Raw genomic sequence first — 23,227 nt, 5'->3', positions numbered from 1 at the left:
ACCTACTGACTACCACTTTTTCAAACATCTCGACAACTTTCTGCATCAGAAATTCTTTAAAAATCTAAGCGATATAAAAACACCTTCAGTGATTTCATTGCCACTCAAAATGGCGACTCCATTAAAAATGTGGAGAGCTCTGTTAACGAACATACATTTTTATTTTCATGTACGTTTAACGCGTCAACAAACAATAATTTTCTTGTCAATTGTGATGCAACGGCACATGTGATCACAAAGGAATCTGATTTTATCAATTTTGATCCCAACTTAAAGCCACAAAATCATTTTGTAGAACTAGCTGATGGGAGTCGAGTAAATGATATCATTTTGAAAAGAGGCGATGCTAAAATATCGCTAAGGAACAATAAAGGTGAACTTTGTTTCTGTATTCTAGAAAACGCTCTTCTAATCCCAAAATTTAAACAAAATATATTTTCTGTACAAACTGTTACTAAACAAGGTGCAAATATAAACTTTAGCCCCAATAAATCAAAACTGGTATACCCGAATGGAACTGTATTCGACATTAAAGAAATGGGAGACTATATTATTTAAATAGTGTAGTCCCATCGAAAACCGCCTGTCATGATCTACAGACATGGCATAAAATTCTTGGACACTGCAATATTCCTGATATCAAAAAGTTGCCAACTGTAGTTGATGGAATAAAATACAAACATCAAAAACCTTCAACTACGACATCTGTATGCAAGGAAAAATGACAAATTATCAAAAAGCAATATACCAGACAAGAAGGCCAAAAAATCCTATCAATGGCGCATTGTGACTTGAATGGTCCCGTGGAACCGATGGTCAGAGAACATTATAAATATGTGTTGAATTTTGTAGATGACCATTCAGATTTAATAATGGTTTACTTTTTAAAGAACGAATCTGATACCCTGCTAGCAACTAAAAAATACTTAGCCGACATAGCTCCATACGGTAAAGTAGAGTGTATTCGCTCTGACAACGGTATGGAATTCACTAATAAAGAATTTGGACTTTTACTAATTAACCATCATATCAGGCATGAAAAATCAGCTCCTTAATCACCACACCAAAACGGGACTGTGGAACGTGCATGGCGGACACTTTTTGAAATGGCAAGATGCCTACTCATTGAATCTAAACTCCCCAAAAACCTCTTGACGTACGCACTTATGGCGGCTGCCTATATATGCAACAGGTGCTTTTACAAAACACTATCTAAAACCCCACATGAAGCTTTCTGTGGTAAAAAACCTAATTTAAGCCGAATGCATATATTTGGTTCAACTTGCCTCACATATATAGATAAAAAGAGTAAATTAAATATTAAAACCGATAGAGGTATGTTGTATACGATAAAAAAAAGTCCAGCCAATTTAGTATTTTTTCCAGAGAAAAATAAAATAAAAAGAATCCGATGTGTAAAATTAACAGACACGTTTAATTTTAAAGACGAAACCCCGTCATATGAAGAGGGTGAAATTATATTTCCTCAAATTATTAAAACAAATGAAGACAATGAAGATGGCGGAGAAAAGAGTACCCATGATGATGATTATGATGATAAAGTCAAAAGATATCCCAAAAGAAATAGAAGGCGACCTGATTTTTTTGTAGTCGACACTATAAAAGATTATCAAATCGACTATTGCTATTCAATGGAAAATACGCCAAAAAGCTTTAACGAAGCAATTAATTCAGAATATTGTGATCAATGGAAAATAGCCATGAAAAAAGAAATAGAAGCTTTGACCGAAAATAATACCTATACGGTAGTACCTGTCCCAAAAGATAAACATGTTATTTCTACAAGATGGGTCTTTGCAAAAAAGACTACAGCATCAGGCGTTGAACAGTACAAAGCTAGATTTGTTGCTAGAGAATACTCTCAGATTTACGGTATAGAATATTTTTCTACATTTTCACCGACCATAAACACCTAATGAGAATCAAAATTTTATTGCAAATCGCATCGCAGTATGACCTAAACATCCATCAAATTTCTGTTTTGAAACTAAACATGGCTTACACTTATATATATACATAGAGTGATGGGACTATTCCAATATTTTCCCCCGATTCCAATACTGATTCTTTATAAATCTCTAAATATTTAACTATGAAGTAGTTATTTTTTCCCAGCACACGTTAAATGTGCAGATATTTTCTAGAGTGTAAAAATACACTTGTAAAGGATGATCTATACATTTTAGTTTTATGCTGTTATAAATCAATAAATATTTATTATTTTATCATTACTACCAGTATTGGAAGATTTTGCGTTTAACAGAATTAAATAAAAGACAATTAAAAGAATCGTTTTTGGCATCGGAAAATAGATACTAATTTTCCCACTACTGATTCCGGTACTCTGAAAAGTTCTGATTTTTTTCAATTCCCAATTCTGATTAATCATTCCAACACTAATATATAAGTAGCATGTTGATAAAATATCTATATGTTGCATATGTATAAGTATCATGCTGATGAAAATGTTTTTTATATAAAACAAATACTATTTTACTTTATATATAGAAAGAGATGATAAATAACGGTCATAAATAAAGAAATTGGATATTTTATTTATTTATTTGTGAACAATAATCCTTATCTTTATAGTTGTTGTTTCACGGTGTTTCGGACAACTATTCCTCTGGCCTTCGGGGCCCGTGACGCAGTGGATAGAGATGTTGAATCTCTACAGTTCCAGGTGAGGATTGTCTGAAGATAGAGGTTTCAATCCCACCCAAAGCCGGCCAAAAATGTGGTGAGCAGACAACAACTATGGAAGGCAGTAATTACTGAAGATACAGTTAAGAGATTCAGTATTCCAATCTTGTCGCGGTTAACAACCTGACGAAGACCAGAGGAATAGTTAGCCGAAATGTTGTGAAACAATAACTATAAAGATGAGGAAAATAGTCCACAAATAAATAAATAAAATATACAAATTACTCATCTCAAATAATTCCAATAATTAAATAAAGAAATTCCAATAATTAAATAAAGAAATTGGAATTGACCGTTTTTTTTTTTGTTTTTTTTTTCTCAATATAAAACGTGATCTCACAGGACTTATAAGCTAATGACTGTTAAATTACTCTATTCACCTTTTTATCTTATGTTTAACTTTCTTTCCTACCCTTTCTCTATTATTTTGTCTGATATTCTGGCAATAATACTACAAGAAAAATGAATAAAACTTACATTAACAGGAGTCTTCTATTTCTCAAATTAATCCTCTTGTTTCCTTATTCAGAACCAAAAGTAGTTCATAAAAAAAAAAAAACCAACGTCTGAATACGAGAACTTTTGTAATCCAAGTAAATTGTCCACCTAGATTTGCTGGTGGAAAACTACCGTTCACAAATAATTTGTGCATCTTAAATTTCAGAAGCTCTACATCGAGTAAATTGGAAAATAACATCCCTTCAAATTCAAAGCTGTTCACTTTTTCCTCAAGCTGCCACTTTGTCATACATCTGTAATCGTCCCAGCTGTTTTGTCTTTTTTTTTATTTCACTATGGCAGTGTGTACAACTCATTTCACTCATTTGTAACTGCTCTCTCACGGATGTGATGTTGCTAGTCTCAGTCTTTTCTATAAATACTATTATGGCATGTGTTCTTAAGAATTATCTATTCCCCGTTTCCTTTGTTCCAGCACATTTGGCTCATTAGTTTCCATCAATTCTTTATTTTGTTGCTTCGTCATAATTAGGGCCATGACAACAGAATATTCTTTTCATTGTTTTGACTCTGGAGTGTGTATCCATTGATGTCTTATATGCTTTTATATAGAGTGATGTGGTTCTCGGTTGATTAACTGTGTCGGATATATACTCGAGAGTCAAAATAATGATAAGAATATCCTGTTGTCATAGCCCTAGTCATAATACAGCTCCCTATTTCAGTAGCTCCTTTCCAAGAACTGCAGGTTTGTGAACTCTCTCTCTTTTTTTTTTTTTTTTTTTTTACATAGACGTCCCCACTTATCAAGGCCGAGAGGCCACTCGAGGATAAGGGTTAAAGAGTGTACAGTAGTCAAAAGGGCAATATAGTAATCGATAGTAATGGAAGTTCAGTAAATTTGTTAATTCAAGTGTAACGGCTCACCAGAAACTTGTTCACGTTGGACTTGAAGACAACCATATTATAGACAGCTGGAAAGCAGGAAAACGGAAGACAATTCCACAGGCGTACAGTTCTAAGAAGCTTTGATCATGGAATCTATGTTTAGGTTTAGGCACAGATTGTTGACTGTTTTTTTTCCTACCTATAACCTATAAAACAAAAGATGATTATCACAGACAGGAGATGCCTGTAAAGAGTAAAGCCAACAGGCATCTCTCTTTGTGATAATCATCTTTTGTTTTTTGTTAGCTTCTTACATCAAGTGTCTTCATGCCTGGTCTAGAGTGATTTCCATTAAAAAGTTGCACCCTCAAAATGGCTTTTATTAAGCTGTAGTTTAAGCTTTTTTTGTCTTTAAAAATACCAGGATTTTTTTTTTACCAAATTCATAAAGTTCACTTATTAACCCATCTTTGCCGTTGTGTCCATCGCCAAACCAGAAGTGGCAAAGGTTTAAATCAAGGCTAGTCAATCGAAAGACAGGATGACTTTCAAAAATATTGACGAAAAAAGCAACCCCTCCTTGTAAAAAAAAAAGTGTCCAGTTGAGGGTGAAGGAATTAATGTTTTTAGCGAATTTTTCGATATTTGTCGTCCGAAGGGTCGAGCTTCAAAATGATACCAATCTCATGACATCTGTCGCCTCTGTTGAAAGTTTTAGGCAGACATACAAACATACATATATTTAAACAGACAGGAGAGATTTATATTATAGACTAGCGAGGGTACTCGGCGTTGCCCGGGTGTTTGTAGGTGTGTGTTGATTGGGGGGGGGTAACAACAACAACAAAAAAGTTTTGGTAGGTAGGTAGGATCGAACCAGGAGCCTTGAGGCGAAGATGGAAAATAAAGTGTGAAAAAAAACTGACATGTTTACCCGCTCGCCCAGCAAGGGAGAGTAATAGAAAAACGTTTGAATTTATTCAAGAATTAAAAAATGAGATCAAATATCATGCATATAGAAATCGCACAGTTAACTCTTACTGCGAGACAGTTTTTTGGGGTTTGTTTACACAAATTGACAGGTGCATGATTCTGAATTTAATGATGTCAAATAGAAATCCCGCAGTTAACTTTCACTGTGAGGTAGTTTTTTGGGGTTTTGTTTCCCCAAGATGTTAGGGGTAAACCCGCTCCCTATAAAAAGGGAAGTGTCCCAATGAATAGCAATTGTCTGATTGAAGGGGTTTCTCTCACATTGATTAAAAGCTGATTGTTTTCAGACATTCCTGGCATAAAAGCCGAGAACAATGTGTATTTATTTGCTTTCTCACTGAACAAATTAGGCACAAGGCCGTTTTTTTAATGTGGAGAAATTGGAGAAATGGGGACCAGCTCCCCGGGGAGTAGGGGAGCTGGATAATGACAATTGGTATAAAGGGTTTCCCCTACATTGACCAATAACTGATCGCTACAAAAGCAATGATCTCATATGTGGGGTTGCCCCCACATATGGTCTTTGATTTCAGTATCTGCCGGAACAGATACTACTCAAAGGTGATTTGATCTTGGCCAAAAGGCCAAGCCCGGCACGAGGGCCAGGGACAATACCTTTGCTTTAGATTAGTTTTGATTTTATATGAAAAAAGCCGAATCAACACAAGAGGGGCCGAAATAGCAAGAATTTTCTAAAAGTCGATGTAAATAAATCTAGACGCGAAGCGCGTACGCAAATCCTAGATATTATGATTTAGACGGTATATCAAAAGTTCTAAGAAATAGTACCCCCACCCCCACCTCCAAGAATCCCGGACATACAGAAAAAATGCACACACATACACATTTTCGCTTTTATATATATAGATTATTACAAGAATCGGAAATAACAGGAACTTTTAGAGGTATCGGGATGATTATCGGAACCGGAAAAATTAGTACCTTTATTCTAATGCCAAAAACAATGCTTTTAATTGTTATTTTCTATTTATTTTTGTTAAAACAAAATCTTCCATTGCTGGTAGTAATGATAAAATAATAAATATTTATTAATTTTAAACGACCAGTAAAACTAAAATCTAACGATCATTACTTACAAGTGTATTTTTTACGCTTGAAAAAATATCTGCACATTTAAACATGTATTTTTACGATGATTGGGAAGAAATAACTACTTCATATAGTTAAATATTTAGAGATTTATAACAAATCTGAATTGGAATTGTATCAGAATCGGAAATTTAGTAAAGAATCGGTAATTGTATCGGAATCCGGGGAAAAGTATTGGAATTGTCCCATCACACTTAGTACTTTATCCATTACGCCATGGGTAATGATGTAATGTATGAATCAGATTCCTGGGTTTGCCAAAACACACCTGAAGATGGTTGGAGGTTACATTGGCCAAAACTTTGTGGGAATAACATCCAAGATAAAAACAGTAGTTAGGATAATATAAATCGAAATAATCCATCCTCATCCCAAAAATTCCCGAATATTTATTTTATTTATTTATTTTTTTTTAGGTCATCTGATCGTAAAAATCCACGATGGTACATGGTTGATGTCAAGTTTGAACGTATGTTAAAACGTTATATTCCTTTGTCCGAATTAAAAGAACTTCATTTGAAACACAAACAAAATGGTGGACCTTTAAAAAACCTAGCTTTGTTTACAGCTGCTCGACTTTCTGTTCAACCAATTACGTCAGGTCAGTAAATTACCCTTTACTCTACCCTTTTTTGTATTATCATTCTTATGTGATACTCTGGCTGACCTTCGGCCGTTAATTAGGAAGACAGAGTAGGAAATAAATTTATCAATAGACAATCAACAGAAATTTGTTCTTAGCAAAAACAAGGAGAGGTAAGAGTAGATTTGAATTCAGGTGTGACGGAATGACGATAACAAAAGGATTGAACAATAGACAGAGATATTTAGTTTTATGATGCTAGGGAGTCCCATGGGGTGCAGCAGTCAATGAGTTTTTAACAACAATAGAAATGATTTACAGACGACAAAGGTCAGCTTACACCAGTGAGAGTCAGCCTTACAACGGTCAGAGTTAAAAGTGCAGTTGGATTTTGATTACAGTTGGAAACAGATCGTGGCTTGTACCACTTCGGAAAAGCTTTGAGAGATGAAGAAATGAACTGACAACAACAGACGAACCAAGCATCGACAGGATGTAGATGTGAACCTTGGCATGCAGAAACACCCTCCTCCAGAGTCTAATTGACATGTATGTGAAACATCAGTGTCTGTGTTTTTCTTGTGTTTGGTTTTATTTTTCTACTTGTGGATCCGTGCATTCCCAGTGTGAAAAAAATGATGATGACACGGCCAAAACAAAAATGACGCAGATGAAAGAGAAATCCACAGCTGGGGTCGGCGGTTTTGTAAGTGGCGGACCATGTGGGGTCAAACTATTCGTTGACATATATGCAAACGAGACTACTATTTATGGCAACACTTCAAAAGCCAACAATGACAAAGATCTCTCTGAGTATCTCTTCTGCAACCTTGAGCACGTGATGTAATGAGGCAAAAGGTGGTTGGTTAATTTTAATGTATCAAAGACCAAGCTTTCCAGTTGACAAAAAATATGATTGTCTTCAAGTCTAACGTAAACAAATTCTTGTTGAGCCATCCTTTAAATAATCAAATTGTACCCAGTTTACACCACTAACAATTACCATACTGTTGTCCCAGTGACCACCCTACACACATTAACATTTATCTTTGAGTCTTGATAAGTAGTGACTCACTTGTAAAAAGACTTAGTACCTACCCTAATGGACATACTTACTCTACATACTATTAAAAAGTTATGGTGTTTTGGGAGTTTTTTCATACGAAAATAGAATTGTGTGACTGGTTGACAGATAGGGAATAAGCAAAGTACACATTATGATGGTAGTTTTCTTGTTTTTTTAACAAAGTCGATACCTGAATTTGAATCTGATGTAAATCTAAATGAATTTTTTTAAACTAAATTCATATTTTATAAATTTACAGAAATTAACATAGCATAATAATCTAACATAACATAATATAATAATCTAAAAAAGCATAACATAATAATCTAAAAAAAGCAAAAAAAAACATTACATAAATATTTTAAAAACTATCCCAGTAGCTTCTTTCCAAAAACTGCAGGCTTGTAACTGTTTTCCTCCTACTTATATTCTTCTTTTTTTCTTTTTTTTTTTTTTTTTTTTTTCCAAGACTAAAGCCAATAGGCATCGTCTGTCTTTGCAATCATCTTTCGTTCCTGCTAGCTCTTTATATCAAGTGACTTATCACTTTATCTGGAGCAATTTCCATTTGAAAAATAGAAAAAAACTAAGTGACCTTTTCTTTTTTTTATAATCAACAAATAAGTAGACATAAAGGATATTTAGCATTAGTTCAAAGCAAATTATTTTTGCTTGAAAACAATGTCTAATGTTTTTTAAAACAATATCTATTTAGTATCAGTTTAAAGAAAACTATTTTTGCTTGAAAACATATCTTTTTTAAAAAACGATACATATTTAGTGTCAGTTTAAAGCAAATTATTTTGCTTGAAAACATAATATCTAATCTTTTTTTAAAAACAATATGTATTTAGTATCAGTTTAAAGTAGTGGTGAGACAATTAATCGGAATCGTTAATCGTAAGAATCGTGTATTTGGAGGGAATTGGAATCGCATCGTTAAAAAATAACTTAGATTTATGATTCTTTCATTACGATTCTCTTATATTTTTAACTCGAACTCTTTGTTTGAAGTGAGATTAATGCTGTCAAAAATTTATGATAAAACCGTCATAGAACTTTTCATAACATATTTAATATGATGTACAAGAATTTTATTAACTACTTTAAAGGTAATCTTTATTTATCTTAATGAGTTTTCTTATTCCATCACATACATAGGCGCTGTCTGTCTGTTTTGAAACTTCAAGGCCCATGATTAGTTATCTGTTTGCACTGTTGCAAAACTTTAGAGGCTGCGAGGTAACATTGTTTTCATTTGTGAGCGGAATTTATTTATGTATAAAACAGCCTAACTACGTCAAGTCCATGAAAAAGTTGATGAATACTTAACCCTTAGAGAAAGAAGATTTTACAGTGCTCTCATTGTGAGTAAATCATATTAAAAATCAGTGGTATTTCCAACTGGTAACTCCCAAAAAAAGGGGGGGGGCTTATCTTTTGGCAAGTTTTGTGTTTTTGCTTTTTTACCGACACTCTTCTATTAGTAAATGAATGAAAAATCTCATTAGTAAATAAAAAATGTCTTGTCAACCATTATATTTTAAAAAAAATAAGACAAGCAAAGTCAAATTATTTAAACAATAAAAGGTTTAATAACACAATATATATACTTTCTATTTTCTGAACGAAGGCTGTTTCAGGAAATATTTCTAAAACTAAAGTGAAACTGATCACGTGGTATCAGTTCACAAACTTTGACAATCAGTCGGCTTTTTAGAAGTATTCAAAAACAAAAACGTTACAACTACATATTATGCTGACTGATGGTTCTGCTTAAGGTTTTTCAAAAACCACAAAAAAAAACAACCATTTTGCTATCTGTTAAATGAATGCGATAAGTGAATTTTTTTTTTTTCTTTTAGAAATTTACATTTCATTAAAATATTCTACAAATGAGTAATTAAATATTTCTTTTGGAACTTCTTTGCACAACAGAAACAAAACAAAAAAAAATGTGAAAAATTTATTGAAAAAGGAAAAAAGTTTAACTTTTTAAAAAAAAAATCCTTTGAACTCTAACTTTGCAAACTAACTAGTCACTCAGAGCTGTTCAATTAAAGGACTGTTGGGGCTTGGTCGACATTCACTGATGCCTGGTATCACAGTCGTGATGTGAGCCTAGATAAATGTTTCCCAACCCCTAACAAAAAATAAAAAGGTTGTTAGAAACAGCATTAAGGTGGAGGCGATTTTGAAAGTTCAATAAATGACTTTTATTTAACAATAAAAATAAGCAATTACCAAAAATTTACTTTTTTATATAGAAATAGAAAGGTAAATTAAGACATTAAATAAGAATAAACATTAAAGGACAATAAGTATAAAATTATATAATAAAAATAAATATAGAAATAAACCAATTTATTTAGATTTAAAAAATAACATTATTATTATTAAAAATATTTTTAAAAAGTCAAATAAATAAATAGGAATAATTTGAGACGATTGAATATAAAAGGCTAAGAATTTAATCAATTAAAAAAATTTTACGGAAAAATCAAATCATTTTCAAAATTCCCTTAATTGTATTTCCACTTTTTCGCTGTACCAAATTTTTTCACACGCAAAAACTTTCGATTATATAATGGTATATTTCAAAACAACAATTCCACGGAAATCGGAATCGTACTTGGTATCGGAATCGTTAATCAACATTTTTCTGGAATCGGAAAAAATTTAGGAATCGTCCCGACACTAGTTTAAAGCAAATTATTTTTGCTTGAAAACAATATCTAATCTTTTTTAAAAACAATATGTATTTAGTATCAGTGTAACGTAAATTATTTTTGCTTGAAAACATCTTTTTTAAAAATGATACGTATTTAGTATCAGTTTAAAGCAAATTATTTTTGCTTGAAAATATATCTGATTTTTTTAAAAAACAATATGTATTTAGCATCAGTTTAATGTAAATTATTTTTGCTTGAAAACATCTTTTTTTAAAAACGATACGTATTTAGTATCAGTTTTAAGTAAATTATTTTTGCTTGAAAAGATATCTAATCTTTTTTTTTAAAAACAATACGTATTTAGTATCAGTTTAAGGCAAATTATTTTTGCTTGAAAACAATATCTAATCTTTTTTAAGAACAATATGTATTTAGTATCAGTTTAGCATAAATTATTTTTGCTAGAAAGCATCTTTTTTTAAAAACAATACGTATTTAGTATCAGTTTAAAGCAAATTATTGTTGCTTCAAAACAATGTCTAATATTTTTTAAAAACAATGCGTGTTTAGTATTATCTATTATCCCATAGATTGAGTCTCTTTCTGTATATTTCTGATTAATCTTTTTAATATGAACTGCTTTCGTTTTTTGATAAATATTTCAGTAATAGAAAAAAAACTTTGTTTTATTTGTTTTCCATTTGTATTTTCAGAAGAATGGAACTTTATTATCGAATTGGAAAATATAAAACCATCAAATTAACTTGTTTTTTTGTTTTTGTTTTACATATACGATGATTTTTTTACACAAGCTATCAAAGCATTTGAATCTTTGTATTAAAATATCTTTTAAAAATAAAAAACACTCCTGTTTATTTTTTTTTTGTTGTTTATTTCATTTTGTTGAAAGAAAGGAATCTCTTGAAAAAAACAGATTTTATTTTTCTACATTAAACATTTATTAAAACAGAACTGGCTTTTCATTCATTCATTTTTGTATGAATCAGATGATTCTATCATTGACATTGGTTTTCCTGATATCGTTCTTGTTAGAATTCTTTCAAGAAAAACGTCAGATACTTATGAGAGGAATTACACGAAGGTTGCCAACATCCTAAGCAAATATGTCTTTGTGGGATAAACTGCATTTGAACTTGTCATGCTCAGATTTTCAGTCTGTGTTGTTAGCCATCGTCACCCCCCCCCCCAACTGGCTATTGAAAAAGTAATTAAACCATCTTGTGACAAAATCACCAGCTGTCTCTCACATAAAATAGGGACCAACTGACATACACTGTATATAGGTGCCACAAGCAAACTGTTGAATGCATAATCGATTAATTTCATACTTTATATTGCCTTGGTCATTTGCTTGGGTGGACAAAGAGGTGTATGCAAAGTCCTGGCTCGGTTTCTCTGCTTAACTCAAACTCCTGCTCCCATATTGAGCCTTGTTTTTTTTTTTGTTGTTTTTATAATTTTGCTTTTATGAATATTTACAGAAATATCCATTCTTCTTTTGAATTGCTAAATCAACAAAATAAATTTGTCAGAAAAAATATTGTTTGTCTGTAAACAATTTCACATTTAAATGTGAATTTTTAAAAAAGTATTTTATAATTTTTAACAATTTTGTTCAAATTATGTACTGACCAAACAATTGTGTGAGTAATTCAATGAAATTTTAAAATAAATCCATTCGTTTATTTTATTGGGAGGGAGGGATCGTTATGCAACAGCTGTTTCTAAAAGGGTCCGCTATGGTAAGGAGAGTAGAAAGTGAACTTGGGTTTACTTTCAGCAGCCTTGTAACTCTTGCTTCCCTTATTTTGTTTTTTAGTCTTTACATTGCATGAGTAACGTTTCTGACAAAGAGGGAAGAATTGTTGTTTTCTGTATTGAAATCTGTCCACCTAATATTTAACATTGGATATTTTTTTACCTTGAAATAGTGTTTCTTTATTTATTTTTAAGCTCCTTACATCAAGTGACTTCATGCCTTGCTTTAAGCAATTTCCATTAAAAAAACAACAAAAAGTAACAAAATAATTCTATTTGAACATAATAAATTTAACGTAGAAGAAATAAACAACTGCAATATAGAAAATAACGAGGATACACTTATGCTTTTATTTTTACGCAAATTTCGGATTATCACCATGTCGTATCACATTCTAATTCCTTTCGATGGATTGATTGTTGCGATTTCTTCTGATGAGTTAAGGGCATAATAGATTCACTAATTGATATAATAATTAAGTGATTGATTTTGCGCTATGAAACAGACACTGTCAAGAACTGTACAAATCAATTGATGTAAAGGAATAAAATACAAAATTGTCAACATCATTGGAATATAAAGTTTTTGTCATTTATTCTATATATATATATATATATATATATATATATATATATATATATTAATCGAGCAAGTAACTGGTCGACAAAGAAAATATTATTCGGGCAACTATTCATACTACTATAACATAACATTTAATAAATGTCCGCTAAAACTATTACTACTACTACTCTTTATTTCTAACAGCGTCAGACTGACTGCTTGGTAGAATTGAAGAGAGAGAGAGAAAGAGGTGAGCGAGGAAATTGCTAATTTGTGTGTAAGGAAGGTTGGAGTTGAATCTGCCTAAGATTTTTAGGCGGAGGGAGAGGGTCGCTATTCGTACTGATATTTATTTATTTATTATTTTTTTCACAGTAAATGTTTACTTTAACTACAAGAGACTAATGATCAATACAATTTGGTTATTTAAAGGTTTTCAGGGTCGCTGACAAACCCGTCGCAAAATTACTTATATTTTTTTCATTGAAATTTGTCAGGAAAACTTTTTTGCTTGTTTTTTTTTTCTCCTTTTTTAAAAAAGTAAGCCCCTTAACTTTGGAATTAGTTTTCAAAAGTTTTTTTTTTTTTTTTTTTTTTTTTTTTTTTTAAGGTTTAATTAAATATCAAAAACGATTAGAAAAGTTTTAAAAAACATTTTTTGGGGGAGGGGGGTCTTCAGAGTTTTCTTTTTAATTTCTGGTAAATGTTTACTTTAAACTTTTAAATAACTAAGTTGTATTTATCGGTAGTCTGTTGTAGTTAAAGTAAACATTTACCAAACTTTAACTACAAAAGAACACCGACCAATAAAATTTGTTTTTTTATAGGTTTTCGAGGTCGCTGACAACGAATCTGATATTCAAACCCATCGCAAATTTACTGCACTATTTTGCTCCATAACACCGTATTTGTTAATGCTATGCGTGAGCAGTTCTTATTTAAATTTACCGATGGTGTTGTACGCATGCACGCGACACCGCCCGTCCTCCCATGCCCCTGCCCTTCCACTGCCCCCCTCCCCAATGTAAACATAATTTTTGTGAAAAATTGAACAGTTCTTCTGCTCGGTGTATGTTGGCGCGTTACTTACAGTAAATTGCGAGGGGGGGAGGTATATGGAGCGTTACTTATGGAAAAACGGTAAATTAATCTGTAGAAGCACCTGTTAAATGTTGTACAAGTTCTATAATTGAATAATACCCCCCTCCAAAAAAAAATAAAAATGCTTTTGTAAACTGCTCGCGAAAACTTATTTTTTTAGATCAATTAAAAAGCATCAAAAACTATGTAACAGAGAAAAATGAACCACAGTTTTTTGTTTTTAAAAACTTTCTTGTTATTTCAAATATCTGCTAAAAAATTCTTCCGTGATGTGACAAATCACTTTACTACGCGTGTGCACACGTGAACGCATCATATAAGAGTAACATAAATGAAGGCGGTAATATGGCACAAAATAGTGCAAGGGTTCAGAGGTTAATACCATGCAAACAGTAAATTTGCGACAGGTTTTAATATCAGATTTGTTGTCAGCGACACCGAAATCCTATAAAAAAACAAATTTTATTGGTCGTGTTCTGTTGTAGTTAAAGTAAACATTTACCAATTTTTTTAAAAATAATTTTTCAATAAATAATAAAACCAACCGAAAGAAAAATTTTAAAAAACCAATGTGTTCCCAAAAAGACGTCTGCTCACGAATCTGTTTCCTACACATTAAATAAAACATGAATCTACCGTAAGTGTATTGAATAAGTAAGAGGGGGTATGGAGGCAGAGTCTTTCTAAATGATCTCTAGAACTTTGAAGAATATTCTTGGCTGGCGCCATTCACCATAATACCGCATTCACACTGTGGAATTAAACCTACTTACAATTAAACTATACATTACTCCTTTCTCTTTCTCATCCTGTTACAAATTTAATTGCTTCCACTGCATGAATTCCTACCTATCCCCTCTTCCATTACCAATGAAAGCATAGCAATGTACTTTTTAATCACTTCGAGGGGTGTAACTTTCCAGTAGATATATAACCTACTAAATAACCAATTAGCATTAATTACCCATGCAGGGTCGCAGAAATACCTGGTTTAGGACCCAGGCGCGGGGCAAACCCTCTCAGTGCTGACTTCTCAATCCCATTTTCTGACCCTGGTGTCTTACAGTGGGAGAGAACTAAAGAACATATCCCTATATATAATAAAAGAGACACAGTTTTTCCCCTCTGGACTAAAATACCGTAGGTTTACAACAACAGATGCCACATACAAATTTATTGTGATCCCTGTCTTATCTAACTATACTACGTACACGGTTATTCTTTATATTTAGATCCTACATTGCATCCTAGGAGAGGCATCATTACTATTGCGCAGATTTATAGAAAAAGTGGTTCGGATTTTCCCCTCTCACTGACAAGACCAGGTAACAATTACAACTATTTTGCCTTGACACCCTCATTAACTGGGTTAAACTTTCTTACAAATACAACTACAATTATACTTCGCTATTCGAAAATAATGATTTCTCCCCAGTAACATTTCTTCCTATTCTCATTGGTTGTTACTTAGAAATTCAATTATTATAGACCATACAAAAAATGAACACATCAGCCCTTATTCAAGATGGCTGCTCGATCTTCACGCATTTACATAAATCATTTAATGTCTTCATTCTTAACCATCCAAACTTTCTTCCTTTGCTCATTTGACTTAACAAACAATATCGTCAAAACTTATGCAACGAATATATGAACACATCTCTGGCGTACGTCTATGAAATAGATCCAACCCCTACTCTATATAATACGTTATACTGAAATCTGACCCCCTGACGATAAAAATCATTAAAACATTTTTTTATTTTGTTTATATATATGTATATATATATGTATTTTTCTGAAGGTTAATAAAAAAAATCTGCCGAATCTCTTCCTAAAAGAGTTTTCGCTTCTTTCTTGTGGGAGAAAAGGGTTCATTATTTATATGGTGTTTGCTTATTTTCTTTTTGAAAACAAAGAATCCAGCACAGCTATCGTTCCTTTCAGCCACCACGCATGCATGCCTTCCCGTTTTCCTTGAATTGGTTAAAATAGAATAAACCATCAAGTTAGTTGGATTATGTTTTTGTGGACCAGTGGATAAAAGGATTTGCGTTGTATTCTACGGGATGAACGCTCGCACCCATTCATCAGGGGAGTTTTAACATTTACACAGGGTTATTTATGTGATTTTACGTTCGCTTCTTCATTATTTTCCTGTTTTTATCTCTTTTTTTGTATTTTTCCATGCTGTTTTTTGGCGATAAATATGTATACCTTTTCATGTTTTTTTTTCTGCTTTTCTCAGTTTTTTCTTTTATTTTATAGTTTTAATTGTTTTTTTTTCTTTTTTATTTGTTTTATATTCCTTTTTATATGGGCAAGACGAGTTTAGGCAGAAAAATAACCTTGAACCCGCTATCACCTAAAAGGAACTAATTTCTTGTAGTCACCAGTATGTACCATGAAAATAATGTAAATTTTTTTTTTTATATAGTTAAACACTCAATACCTTTCTGAATGATAAACAATATTAATAGAAATATTAAATTATCAGAACCTATTAAAAAATTTAAACAATATAAATAGAACTATTTTTTACAATTTTAAACTATGAAAACCTTTTTTTTTTAGTTTAAGTTGATGTAATGTAGCTATAAACTTGGATCATGGAAAATATAAACATGACGAAATTATTCATGAAGAAAACTTCATTGACCCGATTGACCCTTCAATACACATGCAAACCATAGAAGGTTTATGGTCCCATTGTAAAAATAAAAAAAAAAAATATGAGAAACGTTAGAAACAAGGAAATGTTTGAGACACATATGATGAAATTCATGTGGTGCAGAAAGGAAAAGGGGAGAAGTCTTCCCCCATATAATAAAATGCATTTGTGAACAATATTTATTTTAAAACATTAAAAAGTTTAAAATTATAAACAGTTCTATTTACATTGTTGGAAATTAAAATTGAAAAAGGTTTGTGAACAATATTTCTTTCAAAATTATATAAAAAAAAAAATCTATTTCTGTTGTCTAAAATTAAAATGTTCTATTTATATTGTTTATAATAGAAATTCTGTATATATCATTTAAAATAAATAATTATTTATTATTTAAAGTTATTTATTCAAAATAAATAATTGTTTATTATTTAAAGATGTTCTATTTAAGTGCACACATATTTTTGGCACACAACTATGGCCACCACTTTTAACATAAAAAAATATATTGCTTAATATTCGAAAAACTATGTATTTATGGAAAATTTAAATGTGATATTCGTTTTTAGCATACCCCAAAACTCAGAAAAATCCTTATTTCAAAGGAAAATGTTCAGGTAAATCAAGTAAAAAAATTACCATTTAAAATTATAAAAAGTTTGCGAGTTATATATTTTTGTTACAGTGTTGAAATAATACTGTTATTATTTCCAAAGCCATTCTTTGTCCTGGATATGACCTTAAACTATATCCGATGGTGAGGGCCCCAGCTTGCAGGCCCTAGGGAGTATGGAGCCACTCTTTAATTGCCATTGCTCCCAGGTCCACTCTGACCCGGAGTGGTAGCACCTGTTAGGGTCCCAACTATGGGTTAAATAGAATACGACTTAAAAAAACAAATATACTATATTAAAAAATCGTTCTTCAAAATCACCAGATTCGGCATTAAATAACCTGAAAAGGGTTGATATGCCGTAAAACAAAACAACCAACCAACCAACCAAAGCCATTCTTAACATGGGGATGGGAGGGTGTTTTGTAATAATTCTGTGCTTCCACTTAACAATTAAATAAAAACAAGATGCTTATACACTTATTGAACCGCGCTATTATAAAATAGTATTTTCAAGTTAAATTAAAGTTTTATGATATCATTTTTATATTAAATTATTAGTTGAAAGTACAGAATAGTTACAAAATACCCTCCTCTCCCCATGTTAAGAATTTCTTTCTAAATAATAACATTATTTCAGCACGGTTCAATAAGTTTGTAAGTACGAAAAAAAGAAATGTATTGTGAAACGTGAATTTAACCCGAAAAAACTATTTTAAAATAGCGCAGTACCAAAAATACATAAGCATCTATGTTCTATTTATATTGTTTAAAATTAAAAATAAAAATACAAAAAGTTCTGTTTTTATTATTTAAAGTTAAAAATAAAAAAGTTTTATATTGTTTAAAATTATTAAAAGTTCTATTTATATTGTTTAAAATTAAAAATAAAAATACAAAAACTTCTATTTTCATTGTTTAAAGTTAAAAATAAAAAGGTTTATATTGTTTAAAATTATTAAAAGTTATATTTATATTGTTTAAAACTTTGAAAAAAATGTTCTGTCTTAACTAAAAGAGTTTAAATGTTCTAAATAAAAAGTCTTTATTCTTTTTTTTTTTAAGTTGAAATACATATATCATTGATTATATATTGTTGGCATAGTAACATAACGGTATTAGAGAGTTTGGTTCCTTTTATGTGGTAGAGGGTTTGAGATTATTTTTTCCATCTGAACTCCAGTCTTGTCTTTGTTTTTTTTTTAATTATCAAAATGAAAAGATAAACCTTCATTTGTTTTTGGGGTGTTTTCTTTTTTGTTTGTTTTGGGGTTTATTTTATATATATATATATATATATATATATATATATATATTCTTTTTGTGTTACGGTGCACATTACGGACATAATTTCAACCAAGTAATGAAAGAAATAAATGATGAATACACAGAAGTTTCATTTCATTTTTGTTTCATTTCCTTAGAATAGAATTCCATGTTTTCGTTCTTAAATAAATTTCTACTTCTTAATAAAACTTTGAGACAAACTATTTTTAGTCGTGGAGGCCGGTAAGTAACCAGTCAATATTACCACAGCTTCAATGGCTAAATGGATTTTTTTTTTGTTTTGTTTGTTTCTCACCTGTGGGTAGCAGCAACAACAACACCCATACTATATTTGTGGGGCGGGGGGGGGACACGCTTCCACTGGGCAACACTGGTTAACGGGTACTGGTAGTATATATAATAAAATGACTCCAGAAATCCTCTTTGGACCAAAGTATTATATGTTTGCAACAACAGATGTCACATACAAATTCAATACATCTACGCTAATAGCCACTATCTTATGTAGATTTCAAACACATTTGTAGACACATTCAGTCGTGATAATAAAATGTACATTGCATCCTACAAGCATCACAATCATAACATCATTAGAGAAAGGATTTCTTATTTTTCTCTCTAAATATTTACTCTTACGACTGCTACCAGTTGTCATCGAGATGAATTCTACATGTTCCACAGATTCTGTGATTACACCGACCGTAACACATACACCTAATATAATCTTTCCAATTTCCATTTCATAAATAATAAAGGCTCTCTTTCCAAATTCTGTCCATTCTGATTGGCTGAACTCTGAAAATTCTCATATTCAGGAATCCATTTCTTCACTTTATAAACGAACGCTTATTAACATTAAAATATGGTGTCACTAAGAGACATATTACGACGTCTTCATCAAAACAACAAAAAAAAATTGAACAGTCCTTGTGATTGAGTTTATATACCATTAAACACACTACGTGTACATTGGTGATGTTTCAAACCGATGCATTTCATATATATTTATATATTTACATATTTTATATTAAAATTTTCCTGGAAGAAAAAAAAACTTAAAAAAAATGTAAAATTTACAGAAGTTTACTTGTAAATTATTTTAACTTTTTTGACAACATTTATAGGTTTCCCCGTATTATGATAATGAATGTCACATGTAATATTGTCGCCAACAAAGAGTTTTTATGTAATAACGTTATGCTTTCCGACGGCCATCCAAACAAGCTCCCAAATAATTGCATTTTTTTTTTTTTTATACTGAAAAAAAATTACAGAAGTTTATTGAACAAAATAAAACAAACTTATTTTTGTCAACAATTTTATTTCCACAATATATTTCTTTTAATGAAATTCCTTAATTTTATTTTTTTTGGGGGGGGGAACTAATTATACAGACCACACGATTCTCTAGAAGCTAAACTCTTCAATATATAAATATATATGAAATGTGTCGGTTTAAAATATCACCAATCCACACAAGCACATAAAAAATAACAATAATGACATGTAAAATACATAAATATTTATATATTTACTAGTGTTGGGACCATTAATCGGAATCAGAAAAATCAGAGTTTTTTGGGGTATCAGAATCGGAAAAATTTTAGCCTATTTTCCGATGCCAAAACCAATTCCTTCAAATTATCTTTTTTATTTGATTTTGGTTTAAGAAACATCTTCCACTGCTTATAATAATATTAAATATTTATTGATTTAAACTTCCAGTAAGACTAAGATATCTAGATCACCCCCTCATTAGTGTGTTTTTACGTTTGAGAAAATATATGCACATTTAAGATGTGTTTTTACAGTAACTGGGACAAAATAACACTTTTATAGTTAAATATTTAGAGATTTATAAAGAATCAGAATTGGTAATTGTATCGGAATCGGGAATTTAGTACGGAATCGGTAATTGTATTGGAATCGTTCCATCACTAATATTTACGCATACACTCTTGAACACGAGATAAACAGAGAGTACATACATCGCCCAGAATTTCCAAATGGTCACCCATCTGATACTAACCAAGCTCAACATTGCTTAACTTCGGTGATCTGACGAGAACCGGTGTCAACGTGATTATGCCGTTACAGATACACACATACACACCGACACATATATATATATAATAATAATAATAAAATGGAGAAGAAATAAATAACAAAATAAATAAATTACACATAATTACACTTTCATTTATTAACCTGTCAAGTATTTTTTAAATTAATATTTTATAAAACATGGTTTAATATATTGTTTTGTTTCCCCTACCATTGGGAAGTGAAAGGTTTCAATTGAACTCTCCTCTTCATTAATAATTCATGAAATGCAAAAATATAAATGAGATGTCTCCAATAATTTGAAATGTGTAACATTCGTTTAGTAAGATTGCCTTAACCATTTTTTTTTTTTATTATTATTGCAGGGACGGTTTTTGATAAACAAAGCAGTCAGTTACATTTATCTGTATTTTGTTTTTGAAAAAGAAACAGATGTGGACATCATCATCATCACTGCGTTATAAAACAGAAGATTATAATTTTATAACAATATTTAATTTTATCAACATATTTCAAAATTAGACTAAAGGGTGGGTAAAGCGGTTTTTAGCTTTGGTGGACAATCACCTGGAGATGGTGTCTCTATAAAAACGCTGGTTCCCATTATCTCACTGGTTTGGCATCAGGAACGGCATATAACCTATAAAAATTTTGTCTAAATTGAAAAAATGACTTTCAATTAAATCAGTCCAATTTCTAAAATCCATCCAACACTTCCCAGCATATAAAACAGATGTTAAACTGATGATGATGATGATTCTAATTCGAACAATGTAAACAATTTATAAACATTCATTCCTTAAACATATAAATAGTATTTTACAAAACTTTTCCATGAAAAAAATATTATGGGTGTCTAACTACAATCACACACAACCACAGTCAATATTTGGATGTTTGGGTGCGCTATGGATTTTTTCTTTTTTTTATTCCTTTTTTTTTTTTTTGTAGTTTTTTGGACTTGAAAAATATGTAATTTTGAAAATTAAAACTGAACATTAAAAAAAGAATAAATTAAAATAATTGCAAAAATTTAATAATTTGATAAATAAATTTAAATTTTTCTCATTTGTTTTATGATCAATTTTAAAAAATTTCCAAGACCATGAAACTAGGTTCATGGAACACATAAAGGTGCAAATAATGACCGCACTTTTGTGTGGCTGTAGTTTAATAAGATAATGGCTTTTTTTACTTGGGAGTCACCACTTATGAAGGCTCGAAGGCCATTCCAGGATAAGGGTTAATGAATATAAGGTGGTGGTGTAGTAATAACTTATGGTGTAAATTGGGTAGAATTAGGTTATTTAGGAGGACAGCTTAATAGGGATTTGCTTACATTAGACTTGAAGACCACCATGTTGCATTCAACTGGGAAGCATGCCAGCAAAACAGTGTTTCAAAGGTGGGCAGTTCTGGGAAAAGCTTTGTTCATGGAATCTACGTGTACATTTAGGCACAGATAGAGAGTGGGGAAAATCATGTATAGTGGTTGTAGCTAGGCGAGAGGTTTTTTTTTGTGAAGGTTTGGCATTACTTTTCTCAAGTGAATTGTTCTCAGTCTGAACCCTGTTTAATTTGGTACTTATTTTATTTCAAACAAAGAAATATTTCCTGGGTGGACGGATTACAACCAGAGATATTTTCAATTCTCTGTGCTCACCATTTTCTTTTACACATCTTATCACCTGCAGCATCTGCTATTCGCATGCATCACTAAAACATGCCTTCTTGATCGCCTGATGAGATCTTTCTTTGAAACAATACTTCTGTAACTAGCGGGACCTGTGGAAATTCCACGGCGGACTCTTTCATATGTGATATATTGATGTTGGTATTTTGTGAATGTTCAGCATAAATGGAGATGCCCTGATATTATTGTAGCCCTTTTGTTAAAACTGCAAAAATATTTATCTAAGCTAGCAGGGACGCCCGGTATAGCTTGGTCATAAAATACACTTAAATATGATATTTTAATTTATGCAAATTTTGTATATATTATTATAGAGTTCATTTTCTATCGATTCTTTTATGTTATAAAGTTGTGATTTCAAAAATAAAAAAATATATATCCATATAACTTAGGTGCATCAGCTTAAATTGAAACCAAAACTTATATGAAGAGAAAAAAAATATATAACTTGAGTTCCTTCAGCTCTACTCGAAACTGAAACCAAAACTTATGAAGAATTCTTGGAAAAATTATTTATAAAAAAATAGATGACTTCAGTGCCATCAGCTATAACCGAAACCAAAACTTATGAAGAATTCTTGGTAAAATTATTTATTACAAAAAATAGAAGGTCATAACAATTAAATGACAGTCACTCGGAAGAAAAAAGATGTAAGCGTGACACAAAATAACACACACGCTATCATATAAAAATATATATGATTTTATGAACCTTACTCTTCTATGCTGGCTGAGGACAAATTGCAAGAGGATATACTTTTTCCGTGATCACTAGCCCTAACCTGACTGCCTTACTAACCTAATGGGTTCGTGAGACCAAAATTTTGCCACTATCACAGTTCTAGATTATAAAATTACCATTTTTTTTTTACTCTTGTCTGAAAGGTGGCACATATCTTAACACTTGCCAAATCTTAAACTCAGATGATGAAGGAAATGAATCATCTTACTTTTTATTGTAAACC

General features: G+C 31.2%; 1 protein-coding gene across 2 annotated transcripts in view; it reads left to right on the top strand.

The window, feature by feature from the left end:
• The window catches only part of LOC145293043 (thymocyte nuclear protein 1-like), a 177,672-nt gene extending 166,302 nt beyond the window's left edge, over positions 1-11,370 (top strand). For both annotated transcript variants that reach the window (XM_080139352.1, XM_080139351.1), the window contains 2 exons: positions 6,591-6,775; positions 11,209-11,370. In XM_080139352.1, the coding sequence (XP_079995478.1) occupies positions 6,591-6,775; positions 11,209-11,258 (235 nt within the window). In that variant the 3' untranslated portion in view covers positions 11,259-11,370. The remainder of the gene's footprint in view (positions 1-6,590; positions 6,776-11,208) is intronic.
• The last annotated feature ends 11,857 nt before the right edge of the window (positions 11,371-23,227 follow it).

This window comes from Euprymna scolopes, chromosome 14 (genome assembly GCF_053919585.1).
Source record: "Euprymna scolopes isolate OS-2025 chromosome 14, ASM5391958v1, whole genome shotgun sequence".
In the NCBI taxonomy this organism is placed as follows: domain Eukaryota; kingdom Metazoa; phylum Mollusca; class Cephalopoda; order Sepiida; family Sepiolidae; genus Euprymna; species Euprymna scolopes.
The sequence above is the reverse complement of the archived record's forward strand: the minus strand, read 5'-3'. Positions and strand labels throughout refer to the sequence as shown.